The sequence below is a fragment of the Lacerta agilis genome, chromosome 1 (genome assembly GCF_009819535.1).
Source record: "Lacerta agilis isolate rLacAgi1 chromosome 1, rLacAgi1.pri, whole genome shotgun sequence".
Taxonomy (NCBI): Eukaryota; Metazoa; Chordata; class Lepidosauria; order Squamata; family Lacertidae; genus Lacerta; species Lacerta agilis.
In genome coordinates this window covers 123,711,788-123,733,038 of record NC_046312.1, presented here as the reverse complement: position 1 = coordinate 123,733,038, position 21,251 = coordinate 123,711,788, and the positions used below count along the sequence as shown (strand labels likewise).

The window sequence follows — 21,251 nt, the reverse complement described above, 5'->3', positions numbered from 1 at the left end:
ACTCTAAAAATTAGAATATCATGGAAAAGTCCATTTATGTAAGCAATTGTTTTCATTAGCTACTGGAGTTTAATATATGAGATAGACTCATGACATGCAAAGCGAGAGATATGTCAAGCCTTTGCGTGTTATAATTGTGATGATTATGGCGTGCAGCAACCCCAAAGTTGAAATGGTTAATTTGGGGTTCTCATCAGCTGTACGCCATAATCATCGCAATTATAACCAATAAAGGCTTGACATATCTCGCTTTGCATGTCCTGAGTCTATCTCATATATTAGTTTCACCTTTTAAGCTGAATTACTGAAAGAAATGAACCTTTCCACGATATTCTAATTTTTCGAGTTTCACCTGTATATATAGGCACTGACCAGACTCAGACCTGTGATAGCTTCATCAAGGTGGTAACCTTATGGGCTTTCAGAACAAATCCTGGGAACTAGGCCTACAGTATGTACTGTTTGTCGTAAGTATTGCCATTTCTGTCACTTTATGTACATGATTTCATTTTTTTAAAGGATTCCACATTTCACTAGAGACTTAATGTGCTGTCTTGGACCTGTTTTTGTGTCTGAAAGCTTAGCTGCAGAATCAATTGAAGCATGTGGTACAGCTCTTGCTCGAATGTACCATATTAGATTTCGTGTGAGGGTGGCATTATTCGATTGCTCTACCATATAACAAGCTTCTTGTACAAAGAAAACTAGCATGGGAGGGACTCTAGTCTTCTCTATGGTATCTTTTCTTACATGCATGGAGTTTTCTGCTAACCAGGTAACATTCAGACATTTGATTCCCAACCTGTAATCTAAAATGCTACAGTTGATCAAGAGACCTTAATGCGATTGCATCGATTACATAGCCTAATACTTACGGATCCTTTCTGGTTAAAGAATCAGATTTAAAATGGCAGATTTCAAAATGAACTGCTGCTTCTCTGTGTTAATTTGAAATCTTAAACTTCGTTTAGCAATGAAAATGAAAGATCAATCGGGGGCAAGCCAGAATTAGAAACCACGTTTGAAGTGGATTTAAAAATCACGGTTTGGCAAACCAATTACAGCCGTTGCTCTGCCTCCTAAGAATTTCAAACCTAAAAGACTGTGCTGTACCAAGAAAAAGGAAAAGTACCTTTAACTGTGGTCTGTGTTTGGAGCTGAAGCCATGGTTAGAGTTCTTAAATATGGTTAAGTGTAAAACACAGTTGGCACAAAGGATGAATTAAGCCTATGCAACCTCTATCTGGATTGTACTGGTCTTGTAATGGGAAGAAGGCTCTACTGTCTCGATTCTATAGTATCTTACCTTAATATGAATAAATGTTATATTCACAATACTGAACCATATTGTACTTGAGTGTTCTTTTCGGCTTCCATCTTCATAGATATATGACAACAAATTACAATAGGGGGATTCAACTAAACCAGTGTTTTTCAACCTTTTTTGGGCAAAGGCACACTTGTTTCATGAAAAAAATCACGAGGCACACCACCATTAGAAAATGTTAAAAAAATTAACTCTGTGCCTATATTGACTATATATAAAGTAATTTCCCACGGCACACCAGGCAACATCTCGCGGCACACTAGTGTGCCGCGGAACAGTGGTTGAAAAACACTGAACTAAACAAAGCAGTAATACGTCGTACTTCGGTTTTTGAACAGCTTAAGTCTTGAACGTTTTGGCTCCTGAACGCTGCAAACTCGGAAGTGACTGTCCCGGTTTGCGAACTATTTTTGGAGGCGGAACATCCGACGTGGCTTCCGATTGGCTGCAGGACATTCCTGCAGCCAATTAGAAGCCGTGCTTTGGTTTCCGAACATTTTGGAAGTCAAACGGACTTCTGCAACGGGTTCCGTTCGACTTCCAAGGTACGACTGTATTGTATGTGTGGCACCAACATTCATAACCTCCATTTACTTATTATGGAGCATCTTCATCTTAACAATGGAGAACAGCTTTTGAGAATAGAAAGCTTTCTAAAATGTGAATTAATTAATTCCCAATAATAGGCTACTACAATAACTCTAAAATAATTTAGAATAGAATACATTCTAAATAACTTTAGAATACAATACTAGTTGTAGAAAGTTATGTTAAATAGTGTAACGAATCTTCTAGTCAAACCTTGTTTCATTCAACTAGAAAGCTTTGGCTGAAGGAGAGTGCCATGCTACTTTTTAAAAAGGTGAGTCTACTGTTGCAAGTCACTGATTTATCTGAAGAACCAAGGCTCACACACTTCTAAGAGAGGTCAACAAAAGTAGTATTGCTGAGCCCCTCTGGCAGTATTTCATTTTTCTCAGAAGCCAAAAATATTTTAAACACCTTCCCAATTTATGTTTTAAACAAAACAGTTGAAAAAGAGAAGGTTGAAGGGATATTCTTCACTGGGATGAATAGAAATAATTTAATTGGTAGAAGCAAAACCACAGCACTGGGAATTAAATCTTCCTGGGTTGGGAGGGTGGAATTTGATTTTTAGGTTGTTACCCAAGCCAAGAAGTTTAATTCTGTAATATTTTTTGCAAATATCCATTGATAACCCCCCCAAAAACTCACACTGCATACTACAGCCGTCCAAAATATTTGTGGCTGATAGATCCAGCGAGTTAGGTCTCTGTGCTCTTCTAGGGTGGACCTGTCCAGAATTTGGTGCTGTGCTCTGGCTACGGAGGACAGAAACGTCTTGTCCTGGACATGGGTTACTGTTGTTGTTGTTGGCGTTTGTTCTACCATTATCCAGCGAGCGTTCTCTCCTATCAACCAGACGATCGAGAATGCCCTCATCATGGCTCACTTGCTGCTCCCTTCTCAACAAGGGCTCGTGCTCATCAGGGCTTGAGTTGATATTCAGACGGCTGTCCTCTCCGCTGAACTGGTTCTGCAGCATTTCCTGGGCCCTATGGACCCCTGAGCTGGATGCTTGGCCACATGGCACCGTACCATTCACATACTGGCTTGGTACAGCATGAGAGGCTATTGTATGGCTCCTTCCTGCCACTTCATTCGTGGTAACTGTTACCACATGAGGTTCTGCAGAATTGATAGTGTTCATCTTGGCAACTCCAGTTTCTACCTGCTTCAAGTTTGATTTGTGCTTCCCTCCAAATTTCAGCCGAGGCTCCTTCGTTGAGTTTTTGGTGTTTATAGGTAGGCTAGTAGGCCTCTTTGGGAGGTTCTGCTGCTTAGGAAGAGGGTAGACCTGAGCAGGCTGAACATCTGGAATTAGACATGCCTGACCATTTGCAACTTGTGTGAAGTCCTGCTGCCCCGTTGCTTCTACTGCCAGTTTTATCAGTGGGTACAGCAAGCTGGAGCTAGTGCTGCTGAGTGGATCTGGCCCACTGAACTGCTTAAGGGAATGCTCCATCAGATTCTCATCAGAGCTCTCCTTCAAATTCTTATCCACTTCCTTGGGATCCAGCTTGTTGGTCTCCAAGTCCTCCTCTGTTAGTTGCAAACAAACGGGAGTCGGCCCAAGTGGCTGCATGCCATTTGTAGCACCAAGGTTTGTTTCACCTGAGTAAGGCATCTTGGATATGGTGGTCATGCCAGTGCTCGGAGTGAGACCTGTAGTGTTGGTGGTGGTAGTGTTGGTTGACAAGCTTGTGACACTAGTTTCGGGACTAGGAATGCGAGCTTGTGCTTGCTGTCGCTCGTAGTTAATAGAGTTTCTGTTCTTCTCCCCAATCGTCAGTGGTGTGCTGGACGATGAAAGCTCAGACGAAATATTCTTCACTATGCTGTCAGTATGGTGGATGGAGTCCTCAATGTAAGATGACGAGGAGTAATCTTGATATGGTCGGATCTTTGGCACACGCCTATGGTGTGATAGATTTCTTTAAAAAAAAAAACACAAAGAAGACAGTAGGATTAAGAGCATGTAGACGATATATTCTTCTAACATAAAGGATCTAAAATGCAAAATAGTTTCTGCAGCAAGCAGAACTATCATGGGAATTTTGCTGGGTGTGTGTGTTTGGCAGTGCTGCTATGTCATGGACCTCCGTGTGATGGCCTAGACTTTTTTTCCCTTCAGAAGCTGTATGTCACCATTCTAGCACACACATGCCTACTTTAATTTTATCCCATTCGTAGCACCATTATTTCAGCACTCTTCCAAATGTGGGAACAGGCATAATACTGGCTTAGACAAGTGCTATTTTCGACTTTTGTCTGGAAATGGCCTCAATGATCATGTTGTAGCTGCACTTACTGCACAGTAAATTTGTGGTGGTCAACCTGCCCTTGGACTGAATTTAACTATTCATATTCTAAGCAGACCCACTGAAATTAATGGACCTAAGTTAGTTGATGTCACAGACTCTGGCTGGACACTGAGGAGTGGTGGCTGGATACTGATGAGTGGGTACCGGGAGATGGGGCGGGTTGGTGCTGCAGTATTGGAGAGTGAAGAACACAAGCAGGAGGAGGAAGAGATAGGTCTGGCTGGTATAGAGTAAAGGGCTTTCACTTCTCCTGCCCCCACCTCTTCTGCCCCACTGTCTCTCAGGACCAGAAGAGGATTGAAGTGGGAGGAGCAGAAACAGGCCACAAGCAGACCACTCGGGTGGGGGAGATGCTTAAGTGGAGGTTTGGGTGGGCTTCTACTGCCTCATTGGGTGCACATCTGGGAGTAGCTGCAAGACGCAGGACTGATGGACATGCCTTTTCCTAACTTGTAAGTGTACTTTTGTCAAGAAAGAGTTAATTCCTCACTCTGGACATTCCTTGCTGGCAGTGCTGTGACAGATGACTTACACAGAGATACTGTCTAAGGGAGAATCACCTTTTCCAGAGTACTGAAGTATAATGATTTTAGTTCAGGGAAAATGTGACATCCTTGAAATCAAAGTTCAACCCTGAGATGAGAACTGAAAGCAATAAATGTGACACTTAAGTCCATATACAATGTACTTTTTAAAAAGTTTCATTGATTTTTGGAATCAGATTGTGAAAACAGCACACACTTAGTACTACTTACCGCTCATTCTGCATAGCTGTAGACTGCATAGGGTTGACTGTTGGGCTGACAGATTTGTTTCTTTCCCAAATCATCATGAGTTCAGCCATCCTCTCTTCAGCACACTGGGCTGTCAGCCGAGCTTCAGCATCCTGATCCCAACAGTCTTCAATTGTCTCTTTCAGTGACCTCACAGCCTATAAAGTAAACCAGCATTACATTCTGCACCCTTTTAAAGCTATACTTCAACACACATTCTTAAGACCAAACAATAAAACCGAATCTCAAAATTACATACCCTTTGTTCTAAAAGGTCAAGAAATGTTACACAATCCTGTGTATATTTTCTCAAAAGCCAGCCTTACTAATTTCAATGGGGCATCTCCTAGGTAAAACTTTTAGAAAAATACTACAACAAGTAAGTAATCTTGTCTGCACTAAGGTATGTTATTACTTGATCTGGTGCAGCTAAGATTCTCTTTAAAAGCAATTTGGTCTAGGTTCGTTTGACAACCGAGTTGATAAAAGAACTATATGATTTCACAAACAGGGAAATAGAAATTATTCTAAATGTGTTGATTGCAACAGTGAGATATTTTCAATCATGTTATGTTTTCAAAATATGTTACAAGGTGGGTGGTAGAGGTTGATAAAAAGGGTTTCAGGTCTTTATACAAATCTTACTAAACAGACATGGTAGCTATAATCAGATTAATGAGAATGAGGATGCTTACATCTGTTACTACTATTGTGAATGTTAAAGAATTAAGAAACTGAGCAAATGAAACAGAGTCTAGTCCAAGAGTACTGTATGGTAATTTATTGTATTCATCAGTCTGTAGGACTGACATTGCCTGAAATAACACATTAAACTTTTATAATAAAATATATTTTAAAGCACCTTGGTGTATCCTGCGTAGTGATCAAGACAGTGAACTGGGCATTTAAAGAGCACACACACAAAAGATAGAATACGTTACTGACCCCATCATGAAATGTCCAGCCCATACTTGTATCTTGCACTCAAATATTACTTTTTATTAATTTGAGTTTAGTTTCCTAACAACAGCAACTTAAATATTAAACCAATATTATGCCTCCAACTCCATAACCTAGCATCTTACACATGGTTTGCAAATGAAAAGGAGAAAAAATGGTAGCATCTTGCTTCTCTCACCAAGCTGTTCTCCTTCCAGGCCTCTGGGAATTTTGGTCGTTGCTTTTCCCTTGAAACAAGAACTTGCATATCTTCAAAAGTGGGATGGTTTCCAACTTCTGCGTGGAATGCTGCCTGGAACTCTGGCACTGATTCTCCTGTTTACAGAGATAATAATTTAAATGTAAACAAAAAGTCCAAATAGCTCTTAAATGCCCAGGCATAGCAGGAAGATGCCCATTATATTTTTTTCCTCTTGCATCTGAACCAATATTTGGTCCAGTTGTACTGTGAGCTGCATGTGCTATTGGCTTAATCTCGCTCTTTTGCAAAGTTGATTGACAAAATTGCCTAAGCTCTGCAAATATGTTATGCCTAACATATGAGGAAGAAAAGCAGCATTTAAGGGACCTTGCCTACTTGAGGACCAGGAGATATTTAAAGGAAACCAGATAGTGCATGCTGATCCTAACTATTCTACAATGTATTTGGATGGTTTTGTATGATTTTATGATTTTACTGTTTTAACTTATGTCAATAAAGGCTAGCAGCAGCAGTAGTAATATTCTACAAGTTCATGGATGCGTTATTTTATAAATTCCTACACTGACTCAAACACAACTGTATGACAATATTTGCCTCTTCTTCCACCCAATCTTGTAAATTCCTTCCCATGTGATCACATGTGGAATCTAGCTGAAAAATCCTAAGAATGATCTAGGGAAGTTCAACAGATATGACATGGATCACTAAAAATGATGCGGCTCGAGGATGTGGACAAGACGTTTGGATTGGTAAAAGCGAATACCTGTACTCTGGACCCTTGCCCTTCTTGGCTGTTAAATCTAGCAGGGAGGAGACAGCTGTCTGGGCCAGGGAGCTGGTCAATGCCTCTTTATGAGAGGGGCCAGATCCTTTCTGTTTGAAGGAGGCAATGAGAAGACCGCTTCTTAAGAAACCATCTCTAGATTCTGAGAACCTTGGTAATTACCGGCCAGTTGCCAACCTCCCTTTCTTGGGAAAGGTTCTTGAATGGGTGGTTGCTGACCAGATCCAGGTGCTCTTGGAGGAGACTGATTTTCTAGATCCATTTCAGTCAGGGTTTCAGCTTGGCTTTGGCACAGAAACTGCGCTGGTTACCTTATATGATTACCTCTGTCAGGAGAGAGACAGGGGCAAGGTGTCCCTGTTAACCCTCCTTGACCTCTTGGTGGCTTTCAATACCATTGACCACTGTATTTACCTGAAAAGACTATCTGAGCTGGGAGTGGGCTCAATTCTATTCCCCCATATTGTTTAATATCTATATGAAGCCGCTGAATGGAGTCATCTGGAGTTTGGGCATGTGTTGTCAGCAATATGCTGATGACAGCACAGCTTTATTTTTCCTTTACATCTGCAGGTGTGGCAGTGGATGTGCTGGACCGGTGTCTTGCCTTGGTAATGGACTGGATGAGAGCAAATAAACCGAAGCTCAATCCAAACAAGACAGAGGCACCATTAGTGGGTGGTTCCCTAGACCAGATAGGTGGAAGATTGCCTGCTCTTGAGGGGTTTACATTCCCTCTCAGGGAGCAAGTACTTCTGGAGTGCTTCTGGATCCACTCCTTGAGGCCCAAGTGGCCTCAGTCACTTGAAGCCCAGGTAGCCTTGGTGGTGCAGAGTGCCTTCTGCCAGCTTTGGCTGGTGGCCCAGCTGCGCCGCTATCTGGACCTAACTTCTGTGGCCTACACTCTGGTAACTTCAAGGCTGGTCTACTGCAATGCATTATATTTGGGGCTGCCTCTGAAGATGGTTCAGAAACTTCAGCTGGCGCAAAATGCAATTGCCAGATTGTACACCGCCCTAGGATCTTTTGATAAAGGGTAGTGAATAAATTGAAATAATAATAACAATAGGAATACTAATAACAACTATAGGATTCTAATTTTGACTAACTAGACTTTCCTCACGCACTTCATTCAAAAAGCTGACATTTTATTTTTCAAAATGTAAACATTTTAGGGACATATTTATTCAGAAGCTCCCCATATACCTGGTTTGCCTTGGTTAACAAAATATGAAAATCCCACAATGTGGCTGTTTTGAGAATTGACCCCCTTCTTTTGTGGCTTGTGCTACCCATGCAGAATTTCAGATGTCACTGATCTGCCACACATATGTATTTTTGTGTGTGCATGCATGTGTGGCTGTTGGTGGAGATTGTGTATACCACCAGCCACCCAACAAACCTCATGTGGACATTTCCATAGTATTCATTCAGCTTTACCAGTGGTAACATATAAGCTTTCCTTAATACCTAAAGCTTATCGGCAACATTACTTTATCAGGCACCAAGGCTACATATTACATCATGAATTATAACATTCAATACAACTCTGAAACACTAGATGGCACTGAGTTCACTGTGGGAAACAAACAAGAGAACTGGGATTTACAGCCAATCCTTACAGATCTCAATAGCAACACCCCCTTCCCCCCCCCAAAAGACCCAAAACCAGTGGATGTAATCAGAGTAGGAGAATTCCAGCAATTCCTCTATTACCTGGGAACAGGTCTGTGCATCTCATAAAAATCTCCCAGTAGATTAGGCCTAGTGCATACATATCTACTTGTTTTAGAGCAGATTCGCAATCCCTCAAGTTCACAGCTCCTTCCAGCACTTCAGGGGCCATGTAGCGGATTGTACCAACCTGCAAAAACATGTTGTGACATTCTTACATTAGCTCAGTATTTACAAAATCCCGTCTATTGCCCTTACCTTTAAAAAGGCATTAAGTAGAACTACCCCTCCACATTTATGTTTGCTTCCATTCTCAGGGTGGAATCTCTTGAACAGAAAGCCTTTTCAAGGCCATGCTGCCTTGTTCTGGTCTTATTAACCACATTTATAAAAACAACTATGCCCATTCTGTTGTGTCCTCATTCCCAATATAAGTCTTTTGTGGCATGATCTAATAGTTTTAAGAAGTAGCCATAAGTGGAACAGAAGCGAAGCAATGTTTAGCTAAAAAAGTTCAGTATTTCCTTGACCTCAAAATTAATAATAAAGGTTCTCTTATTTCTAGCAGGAGCATAAAGAGCGACAGCTGCATGTAGGGCAGATAGTCTTAGAGATATATTTATTCATTCACACTGAGCAGGTGACAGGATCAGACCATTTCTCCACCTCCATTTGGCAAAAGGAAACACGAGCTTTTTTAAAAATAATAATAATTGTGAAGTAATGACCTTTTATAGCATTTTATACCATCCCTCCTTTCACTGTAAAAAGTGAAACAGTAAATCTGGTATTCTGGGAACAGCTATCCTTTAGATTGTTATGCAGATACAAAATTCACATTGTACATTTAAAAAGAAATAAAAACCTTGCATGATATACTGAGGCACTTGGGATTTTTTATGTATCTTGAACTAAAAAGCAGAGATTAATTCTCTTTCAATTTTCCCTTTTCAGATTCAGTTATAAATTTTAGTTACTGAACTACAGTACCTGTAGAGGGGATTTCAATCTCGTCAGCACTCAGGTTAAACACACAGCCGTTACTGGAGGTGTTGGAAAGGTCTGTTGACATGTGCAAACAAATAAAGGGTGCAACAGTCTGAATGGTAATGTTTGTAACAATTTTCTTTACTGGTTACTTCCTAACATACAAATCAAGTCCAGTATGTACACTATTTACAATCCTTAACCAAGGTATATGACCTATTTAATTAAATCCAATGCAGATATATTTCTTCCTTTCTTAATACATTCTTGTTTGAGTTCATATATTAAAGTCCTTGAATGTGGTTAAGGAAAGGTATGTTAGGAAGTAACTAGTAAAGAAATTTGTTACAAACATTACCATTCGGCCTGTTGCGCTCTATATGTTGTAACTACTGCATCTGCGTAGCAAGGTAATGTATTTGTTTTGACCCTGTTCAAACAAATAATGGGGCATGGAGTCTACCTGTCACTTCTAGGTCATTGCTGATGTTTTTTAATGACTGCCATATAAAGGTAAACTAAGTGAAGACCATCTTTCCAAACCATTAAACCAAACCAGCTACTGTGTCAATGACTAAAGGACGATACTAAAGTTTGTCTTTGAAGTGTCTGAGTCAAACATATCTGGAAACACGTATCATACTGGTACAGTCGTACCTCGGGTTACGTACGCTTTGGGTTGCATGCTTTTCGGGTTACAAACTCCGCTAACCCGGAGGCGCAACCCGACGTGCACGTGATTTGCGCATGCGCAGAGCGTTTTTCAGGGTTTTTCGGCCTGCGCATGCGCAGAACGAATTGTTCGGGTTACGTCCTTTTCGGGTTACGTACTGTAACCCAGAACAGATTAAGTACACAACCCAGGGTACCACTGTACTCTCAAAGATACATTGTATGCAGTTTCTTAAGTACAGTCATACCTTGGGTTGCGCACGCTCCATGTTGCGTACGTTCGGGTTAAGAACGCCCGCAACCCGGAAGCGTTTCCGGAGCATGCACAACCCACGCACAACCCCCGGATCGCAGAACGCTTCTGCACACTTTGCACATGCGCAGAAGCGCTCAAATTGCGCTACATCCAGGTTTCCGGGTTTTTTTGTGCGTTTGGGATACGCACGCCCGTGTCACGCATGGCGACCCGAAAAGGATTGTGTGCGTAACCCGGGGTTCCACTGTACAGTATACTCGCAGCTGCAAACATGGGCTTCCAGCACAGAGCCTATTAGGAATCAACTCACCTTGAGGTTGGCAGAAAGGAGAGGCAGACACACCCGCAGAGCTCTGGCACAAACTAAGCAAGATTATACATATGCATTGTATCAGGGATGAAGGACTTGGCCTCTCTACTCCAAAATATAAACAAGCAGCAACCAGGAAAGATTTGGGGCCCTTTCTGTGAACATTTTGATTAAAGATCTGTGCTTGAAACAAAGTGTCCCATGAAAAAAACAACCAGGGTCTTCTGCTTCATGATAGTCACATCAAGGTAGAGTAGAGAACTCTCATTGGCTTGGGTTCTAACAGGAGTCAAGGAAGCTCATGAAAGAAAGAAAAATCCCATCAGCCTCTCTGCTTTGCAATTGCCTGTGACCTCTGGAAAGCCTCTCTGGAAGTTTGGGGGACCAGCTGAACAACGTGGGCTGAGATGTGATCATTGTGTGTGTGTGTGTGAGTGAGAGAGGAAGGAAGGAAGGAAGGAAGGAAGGAAGGAAGGAAGGAAGGAAAACTATCTTATGAACATCCTTGTTAACTTATTTTTGGATCCAAGTCTCATATTCAGTGAAGACGAAGAAGAAGAAGAAGAAGAAGAAGAAGAAGAAGAAGAAGAGGAGGAGGAGGAGGAGGAGGAGGAGGAGGAGGAGGAGGAGGAGGAGGAGGAGTTTGGACTTGATATCACGCCTTTCACTCCCTTTAAGGAGTTTCAAAGTGGCTAACAATCTCCTTTCTGTTCCTCCCCCACAACAAACACCCTGTGAGGTGAGTGAGGCTGAGAGACTTCAGAGAAGTGTGACTAGCCCAAGGTCACCCAGCAGCTGCATGTGGAGGAGCAGGGAAGCGAACCCCGTTCACCAGATTACAAGTCTGCCGCTCTTAACTACTGCACCACGCTGGCTCTCTGTTACTGTTCCTCACCCTGCATCCCCTCCTCATGTCCTTTTCCACACTATCTCAGAAGCCCACTCCCAACTCCTGGAGATGCTTTTTTGGGATGGAGGGGAGGAGAATCAAGTTGCTGCAGGGGAGAGTTGATGGGAAACTTTCCTTCCATGAACTTCCTTAAGATCCTAGAAGAGGTTTCTGAAGGGAATTCTTCCGTTGTGCATAATTTAACCGTGTCCAACCATTGTATTCCCATTCCATACTTACCTCACTGATTGCAGCATTGTCCTCCTCACCTGGGCGCACTAGTCTATTTCCTGTTAGCTTCATGGAGAGTCCAAAATCACTAATAACACATGTTCCATCATTCTTCACCAATACATTGCGGCTGTTCAAATCCCGATGGGAGATGGCAGGTTTGTAGTGATCTGTTTGGACATTTGAAAACCCTACTTTAGGATTTCTAATTGTTTCTGTCCATATACTATGAAATGATTGCTATACTATACTATTCTGAATCTAACAATCTGTTATATAATCATGGATATTTTTAAAAAGCAACAAACTGTGCAAACTTCAGAATAAATATCTATGTCAGTACTAAAATAATATATTAACACACTTTTTCGTTTTACAGAACAAGTATGTCTCCAGTCTGTCAGTGGAAGAAAAGAGAGGTAATTTCCAAATATTCTTTCTCCCCCCCCCCAGCAGCCCATGGGTACCCCTAAATTTGCTAAAATGGTTGGGGAACCCTTGAGAAGAAATTTAGAGGGACATAGAGGGGAAAGGGAAATCACCAATAACTGCCTCCCTCGTCATTCTGCTGATAGAATGACAGTGCTCCAAAGAAAGTGTGGCGGAGGCAGGGGGCCAGTGATTTATAGGGATTGATGCTGGTTGTCAGGCAGGAGCCAGACCAGGTGGAGGAGGAAGAATCAGGGCAGTCCGAGATGGAGGGAGGTGCACAGGTTGTGGTGGAGGAAGGGATAGCTCAGGCAAGGGACAGGTCAGTGGATTCCCAACATTCCCCTGCCCCACTGTCTCCTAGAACTAGGTGGGGCTTGAAAAGGGAAGAGCAGTGATGATGTCCACGCAGAAGATGTTTCAGGTTGTGGCCATGCAACCCATCAGAGGAGGGTATATAAGCCAAAGGGGAAAGGGCCCACTGCTCTATAGGACTCAGACCTGTGGACAGCTGCCTAGAGGCTAGACACTGTAGTAAGTATTTCTCTTGCAGACAAAGTGCAAACTATAAGTTACGTGCCTTCTTTATTTTGATCAGCGGATGTATACTGTTAGATACAACCAAATAGCATAGAAAAATATGGCAAAAATAGTGTCTCTTCTTTTCCCCCATGCACAAAGAAGTCTTATATATCATATAATTGTAGAGTTGGAAGGAATCCTGAGGGTCATCTAGTCCAACCCCCTGCAATGCAGGAATCTTTTGCCCAACATGGGGATTGAACCCCCAACCCTGAGATTAAGAGTCTCATGCTTTACAGACTGAGCTATCATTCCTCTTTGTTCTGATTCATGATATCTGGTTGCCTGAGTCAGAGACATTGAGTAATTCTGTAATTTTTGTACCTGCTCTTGTTTGGTATTTCTGTTCAATTTTTTCTCTTTTACTGTGGGCAACAAATGACTAAAGAAATCTTAGTTTCATTTATTTTTATTTGCAACCAACTTCTCAGGCCATTTTTCTAGGGCTTTGTGCTACTTTTTCAATCATACATTGCTCAGCATGCATTGAGAGTATACCATTACTGGAGCCATTTTTCAGCTGAAGAGAAGGGTAAAAATAATTTAAGTGTGTAAGCAAATAAAAGCATAATGTATTTTAAATCAAGTGCCAAAATTAAGACACCTCATCATACTTACTAATTATTTAAGAAGGCTCCAAATGAACTTACGTAAAGCACAATGGGTGCAAAAAAGTGTATAGAAGAGTTGCTTATTTCTAATGGCAGAAATAAAAAATCTGTAAAAATCCTTTGATTCTGTTATCAAACAGAAAATCCTAAATTATCTTTATGGAAAGCTGCATACTCCTGGCCTTACCTCCTCGAGGTAACTCTGTGTGAAGATATGCCAGACCTCTAGTTATAGTGTGTGCCAAACGACAGGAGTTCACCCAGTCGCTAGTATGAAGACTCAAATACCTGCACAAAGAGCCCTGGAAAGGGAATAAACACAGTGCATGTTGTTAGGTTTATCAGTCCCTTGTGGAGACTTTTAATCAACACATATTTCCAATAGGCCATTTCAAAATTTGTGGACCTAGGTTATTGCTTTTATTAACAGGAAGAGAGGCGCTAGTTTGTTTGTGGTTATCTAAAAATGACACTCACGTCTACCAGATGTGCTTCATGATGGCAAAAGACATGGCATTTTCTGAGGCAGCTTTAATCAAACGACTTAACCACACTTCACAATTGTTCATTTATATGAGAAAAGGAAAGAGGCATCTGGGGACATCCCAGGCTCCGGTGACACAACCGTTCATGGTTAAGCATGTTCCTATTTGTAAAGCCCTATATTAGGTTCTACTTCTTGTTCTAGATTCAGAATGTGATGCCAGAATGTGACAGAACCTTTCATGTGTATATAATTCAGCTCCTGGCATTTTCCTCTTTAATATCATGGGAGAAGTATTTCCACCCTTTGCCTGTGGAAGCCTTACAAGAAGCTGCTGCAGCAGTGGAAGGACTGTGAGCAACATCATGGGTGGGGTGTTTCTAGGACTAAGGTGAAATTGTGAGCTCCCTTCCTATTTTTGCTGTTAGATTCTGCATGTTCTTTAAATAATATTGTTAGATTTGTAGTACTGGAATGTGGTTTTTTTGGCATGTCATTATCTTTGCTATTGTTTTGCTATGTTATTGTGAAAATGTTTTTGTAGCATTTGTTTGAAATGCATCCGTTTCCTTGTTGTAAGCTGCTTTGAGCATGATTTTGTGTGTGGAAAAGCAGCATACAAATAAAACGAATGAATGAACCTGACCTGTTGTTATTAAAAATACAATAATGTAAAATCCCCACAGAATATTTTTACATTAATTGCAACTTAAATCAATTTTCTATCTTCCCAAAGGTGCATAAAGTAACTCTCTTTAAATTATTACTTACGTTGGGATAATATTCCATCACTAATAAGTATTCCATCCGTCCATCTGCAGTGAATCTCTCATCTCCCACAATGAATCGGGCAATATTGTCGTGTTCCATAAGTGGGATTCTGTATATATTTCTCTCATTGATAAAGTTTTGACGATTAGTGAAAGAAAATACTTTTACAGCCACTGGACGCTCATCTAAGGAACCTTTGTAAACTGCTCCATATCGCCCTCGACCAATAAGCTGTGAAATTTAAAAAAAGGAACCATTTGATGAAATTCACATTAATACGATATACATTTTAGCCACAGTCCAGTGCACAGTTCACTTAAATTTGTTGATTTCAGTGAGCATGAGCACTGAGTTTTGTCCATGTTGGATGTGGGCTTTTCATCTGAAGTGCTACATTTCACTCTGACATGGTACAGCATTTAGTTCATGTTAGTATCTAAAGAAACATATATACAAGTGGAAATTGTTGTTACTTTAAAAAGAAGAAGAGGAAGAACCCAATGACAGGATTCAAAGACATGGCTTTATGAGGCATGGCTTTGTTAAATTAAAATAGAAATGGGGCTTCATGCATGCAGATCATCACAAACTTGTGAATATAGTAACCACAAAAATATTAATTTTGTCTTTCTAAACACCAGTTGAGAATACAAGCAGTTTTATTTATGAAGAAATACTCAAGTGATAATGTTATAGGACAAAGAGATCTTAAGATGAAGGGCGGTATATTGAATGAATGAATGAATGAATAAATAAATAAATAAATAAATAAATAGCCCCTTTATCACAACCTAGTTGTCAAGTACAAAAAAAGTAGCATCTAGCTAAATAATTACCAGTGTGCTTGCAAAAAAACCGTTAAATACTAACTTGTAAAGTAAGCATTAACATCTTGTACTAAATTGATCAGGTGATTCATAAATCATGTGATGAGTAAAGAGCTAGAAACTCCAAATGGCATAGTTACCTCCAGTAGCTTCAGATTATCAAGATCTAACGAGGGTTCAGATGCTGCTGCTTCCATCATGTCTATACTGTGCAAACCTTGTTTATGATCCCCTGATGAAAGAAGATCCAGGGGGGGAAAGCTTGTGTTACAAATCAAAATGTCCAAGGTCTTGACAATGTCTTGGCAATGGACAAACCTATCCAGGAGACACCTTGCAAACAACTTAAAGAGTTAGACCAAGTGGCAGTTTTAGAAGAACCAGTGTTAGTACGGCCAGTGGATGCCATCTATGTAGTTTTGCACATTACTTTCCCTATGCCAAGGTTAATTGGGACAGCTAACATGCTGTGTTCCTCAAGATCTTATCTGCAAAATCTAAAATACCTTGTCACATGCATCCCCTTTATTATGAAGAATTTTCTTGTTACCGTCAACTGCCACCAAAAAGCTCCAGTGGTTGTGTAGCACCTCTCTAAAAAATAGAGAAGGTGCATGTGACAGCCCTCTAGACATTAAAGCTTGGATATTTGCTTTGGGAACATGGCCCTCACAGGGAAAAGGGAATGGACTGAATGTTACTGAAGCTGTCAGCAAATTGCTGCCTGCACTCTGATCTCTGGGTAGGCTATGGGGACGTTTTGTTTTAATGCATTTTATATTTAAAAAACTGGATTGCCAAACAGAAGAGTAAGTAACTTGGGAATGATCATGATAAGAAAAACAGAAGATGAAAATTAACAACGCACTCATCAAAGCTTACCTCCAAATATTCTGTATCCAAAGAAAAAGGCAACCACCAGAACAGCCAATACAGATACCGATGCCAGAGCAATGACAATTGTCTCATCTCGGCGAAGTGAATGAGATGAATCTGAAAGAAAGAAAACTATGTATTATGGCTTCTTCATACAACGTATGTTTCTCAGAAACAATTAGGATACCCACTAGAAAGCAAATGAGACTGAAGTATTGCTCTGGTGATTATATCACATACCCCTAATTTTTTATTTAATGTTAAAATCGCTTCAATTAAAGATAAGGATCTAGCTGTTAATCATTTTAGTAAGTCCAATAGCTCTTTCTGAAGATACACAAGGTAAACAATATTGCTCTTTGGAATACTATTTTTAGATGCAGACAAAACTACGGTCTTCAGAAAAGGCAGCCTGCCAACTTGTTGCAAGCCAACTGTGGGAAGGTAAAAAGAAAAAGTGAAAGACTTTTGAGAAATTAAAACTGGATTTCAGTTTCTAGTCATGTATGAGTTTTCACTCAACAGATCAGAACAAAACAAAGAATTACAGGCAAGCGTTTTACCAGAGCTCCTTTTACAGTCATACCCCGGGTTGTGCATGCTCTGTGCTGCGTACATTTGGGTTAAGAACGCCCGCAACCCAGAAGTGTTTCCGGAGCGTGTGCGACCCCTGGATGCGCAGAAGCACTGAAATCACGCTACTTCCGGGTTTTTGGTTCCCCCCCCCCGTGCGTTCGGGATATGCACGCCCACGTTACGCACGGCGACCCAGAACGGATCATGTGCGTAGCCCGGGGTTCCACTGTATTGAGATGCACCATCTTCTTGCGTGGCTTTGATATTTGCTGCCCTCTTTTGACGTGGACAGGCTTTGACCATCGTAGTTGGCAGCTGTCTTATATGGTCTTTTTGTTTTGATAGTTCTAGATCAAGCCATAGGCCCATCTAGTCCAGCACTCTTATCATCACAGACGCCCATGGGAAGCCCATGAGCATTACGCAATAAAAGCACACATTCTACTCATATAAAAACACCAGGCAGGCCCCACAAATAACCCAGAGATACATTTTAAATAAAAGGACACATTCTACTCATGAAAAAACACGCTGATTCCCAGACTGTCTGTGGGCCAGATTTAGGTGATTGGGCCGGATCCGGCCCCCAGGCCTTAGTTTGCCTACCCATGTCTTAAATCCTAAATTGAAAAGAGACTACAAAGATGACTGTTCATCTTGCTGACTTCTCCTCCTGGTCACAGGGCAGTAATTTGAAATTATTTCAGGGGTTAAACAAAGTCCACAGCCAGTCTCTAGCTGGATGACCTTCACATAAAATAATACTGTGGTATAAAGCTGTTCTGTACAACAATGCTCCTAGTTGTTAACTTGGTTTCAATTATGCTTGGATTAGGCATACTGTAAGGCTATTTGTGTCTTCATATTTGTTAGAACCTCATGAAGGAAGAAAATTAGAGTATGACTGGGCTTTAAGAATGTTTCCTAGTAAATTCAGATTATGATTTAGAGAGAGAAATGAAGTTTAAAATCAGTTCTAATCCTGCCTTTGTCCAAGATTCTGCAGCAATAAAATGATTTTCTACTTACAGAATAAAATTAACTGATCTTTTCGTTGCAATTTTATTTCTGATTCAGAACTAATCAAGTAGTTGAGAAAATTATAATGACCAATAGAAGCTTTGTGTTTAGTTGGCTTAATTCTAATTGTTTTTGTACTGCAGTTGCAATTCATTTGTTAGTACGTTAAGATGCTGAAAGTAGAATAATCATTCTAAATCCCTGATGCAAAATAATTTTGATTCCATGTTAGCTTATTCTGACTGCAATTATAATGAAGCAGGTTTGTTTTTATTTACAGCATGTTCTAGAATACTGTCTACAATTATTAGTTTAGATAAACGTGCATACGAAATATTATGTTCACTCCACTGCCTTTGTTTCCCTCCGCCAGAGTTTCTTTCTCCAGGACAATAGCTCCACCCTGCCTGCCTCAATTCCCGCTCACCAGACCACAACGTGTTCTCTATTCCTCGGGTTCTGAACCTACAGAAGGGTTGCAATACCTTACCCCCCTCACCCACCGCATATCCTCTTGCACCCAAAGGACAATGATCTCTTTCCACAACCCGGTTAAAACACCCCTGCCAGAAAAGGCCTCCCTCACCGCCAGGGAGAAATGGGGGGGGGGAAAGGGGGTTCCCTGCACCCAATCCGGCCATCTGCCTCCCCAAGTGCCCCTTTGGGATCCTGCTTTCGAGTCTTGGCTCAGTTGTGTGTACCTCTTGCACTGTCCAGCAGCTGAGACTGCTGTTGCAGTGTGACCGACCAGTACAAATATTGTACAGCGAGTCAACATTCAAAAAGTGATAAGGAGGGTAATTTTCTCTTGTCTATGCAGAAAGTTTGCATTTCTCCACAACTGTGCCATACCAATCCAGCAATTATTCAGTGGCAGCAATTTTACAAGTAGGGTTGCCATTCCATTATAGCAGAACAAGAGACTATCAAATGTGCTGTCCTATTTGAACTATGGCAGAGGCAGATTACCCAACAGGCCTCAAATTTAAAACTCCTGTTACCTTAATTGCTGTGCTACATACTGTACATACTCTTCTCCCCTAACATCCTTGGTTCATAGTCTTGATCATGGCGATTAAGTATGCTATTATAGAGCTCTGGGGGCCTCCTGCCCTTCCTCTTTTTAGCCACTTCCCTGCAGAAATAAAACTTCATCAGAAATCTTGAAGAACTTCCAGCACCTAAACCCCAAATGTATTACTTCTACAAGCATATATAGCAACAATTTTTAAAATAATTTCATGGATGCTATATCCATCTCCTACGCTGCATTTTGGAGTATTGAGCCTAGGCCACCCAACCCCCTGTAATATAGTTTATTGATATCATTATTATACCTTTAAACTAAATACAGAGTACTATGTGTCAGCTCCTTCAATATTTCAACTGTGGTTTTCCTTCAGATTTTTAAATGAGCGATTAAATAAATTGCAGCCTGTGTGAACTACTGATAAGTGTTTAACAAATGTCAAGAGGGGGGGAAATCAACTAGCTGGCTTGCAGGTGCTGCATAACTTCTTCTACAACGTACTACATGCATAGTGTTCTACTGTATATTGTTCAGGGGGGGCACGAACTGAATGTCCATCTTGATATAGATAGTCTATACTGACTATGTCGGTTGCAAATAAAGTTTGAATTGAATTGAAAGTTCGGGGGGGGGCATTCAGGGCCCACACTGTGCTCACGTGTTCCAGTACTGTATAAATGATTTAAGCAAATGTCTCCTCAAAAATCTACAACGAATGAAAAACCGCTTGCTGTTCCTGCTTAGTTCTGTTTGCACACACATTTAAACATACTCACGCACACTGGCGGAGGAACGGGGGCGGGGGAGCGCACTGCCCCTGGCACCATCGGGGAGATGGGTACCACCGCGGCCACTCCTGGACACACGCCACACCCCCGGGACGCACACCACGCCACCGCGGGTGGCGCACCACGCCTTCGGGGGGTGCACCACACCTGTGGGGGGTACACCATGCCCCCGGGACGTGCGCCACGCCCCTGGGATGCATACCAGCCCTGGCCCTGCGTGCTCCCTTCGCCACTGCTCACGCCATCAAGGGATGCCAGAACTGTACACATCTTCCTCCGGCCAAAAAACAACAACAGCCTGCTCTGAATGCACTCTATCTGTGATTTATTGTAGTGGTGGTTGAAGCAGGTACCTTTTCTCCCATGCAGCTGATGGGGAGAAGCATCCCTCCACCATTTTGTGCTCCTGAGACTTTTTCTGCTCTTTTAGATATGGCAGTCGTTTTGTGTTATGCCACACACCCCACTTCAGCCCAGCCATTTTGTCACTGGCTTCCTTGGCACTTTTTGTAAACTCCAAATGTACCCAGTGGTCCAAAAAGGCTGGCAACCTCTGTTCTATATATCGGTGAATCTCTGCCTTCGGTTGGACGGGATATAAATCAACATGAGTGAGTTTTTGTGCGGCCAAGGAGGAATTTTACATTTGATACTACAGTTCTACTTGTAACCCACCAACCCAGGGGAAAAGTGATGAGATTTTTAAAAATCGCAGCTGGACAATAAAGGCATGGAGGGAGAAAGATAGCAGGATAGGTTGAAGCAAAAAATAAAAAAGGCAGGATAGGAAACATTAACCCAAAACCCCTTGTCTGAAATGACATGTGGTATAAAGCTAACCCTGCGCAATTTCATAGAATTAAAGAATCAGAATAGGAAGTAATAAGGAGCAATTTGGGATCATATTCATAACTACCTGGGGCATGGAATTATTTTTATTGTTTTCTTAAACACATAGATGTACATGTAAAAGCACTGAGAGTATTTATAGCTCTGTTGTGTATGAAATAAGTATCCTGTTGTATTGAAGAATTAATTTTGAATACAACAGAAGTACCACAGGGAAAAGGGAGCTATCTGACAGGCTGTGTCTGCGAGTTCTGGAAATGGTTTTGAGATGTTACCGACAAAAGGATGTTGAAAAAAGCAAAGTGATGTTGTCTATTTTGCGTCAGATCCGTGTTGCATAGCAACCTAAGTGGCTACTTCTTTGATAAATGACAATGGTTTAGACTGAGTTTCCAAGTCCCTTCGCTTTGCTCATGTTGAATTTGTTCCCGGTATCC

The 21,251-nt window shown here is 41.4% G+C and overlaps 1 protein-coding gene across 1 annotated transcript in view; it reads right to left on the bottom strand.

The window, feature by feature from the left end:
- BMPR2 (bone morphogenetic protein receptor type 2) overlaps positions 1-21,251 on the bottom strand; it is a 72,338-nt gene that overhangs the window by 2,370 nt on the left and 48,717 nt on the right. Inside the window, exons 4-12 of the mRNA XM_033169777.1 lie at positions 16,558-16,668; positions 15,816-15,907; positions 14,849-15,079; positions 13,781-13,895; positions 11,981-12,141; positions 8,669-8,816; positions 6,145-6,281; positions 4,989-5,164; positions 2,564-3,843 (exon numbers count right to left, since the gene is read on the bottom strand). Of these exons, the coding sequence (XP_033025668.1) occupies positions 2,564-3,843; positions 4,989-5,164; positions 6,145-6,281; positions 8,669-8,816; positions 11,981-12,141; positions 13,781-13,895; positions 14,849-15,079; positions 15,816-15,907; positions 16,558-16,668 (2,451 nt within the window). The remainder of the gene's footprint in view (positions 1-2,563; positions 3,844-4,988; positions 5,165-6,144; positions 6,282-8,668; positions 8,817-11,980; positions 12,142-13,780; positions 13,896-14,848; positions 15,080-15,815; positions 15,908-16,557; positions 16,669-21,251) is intronic.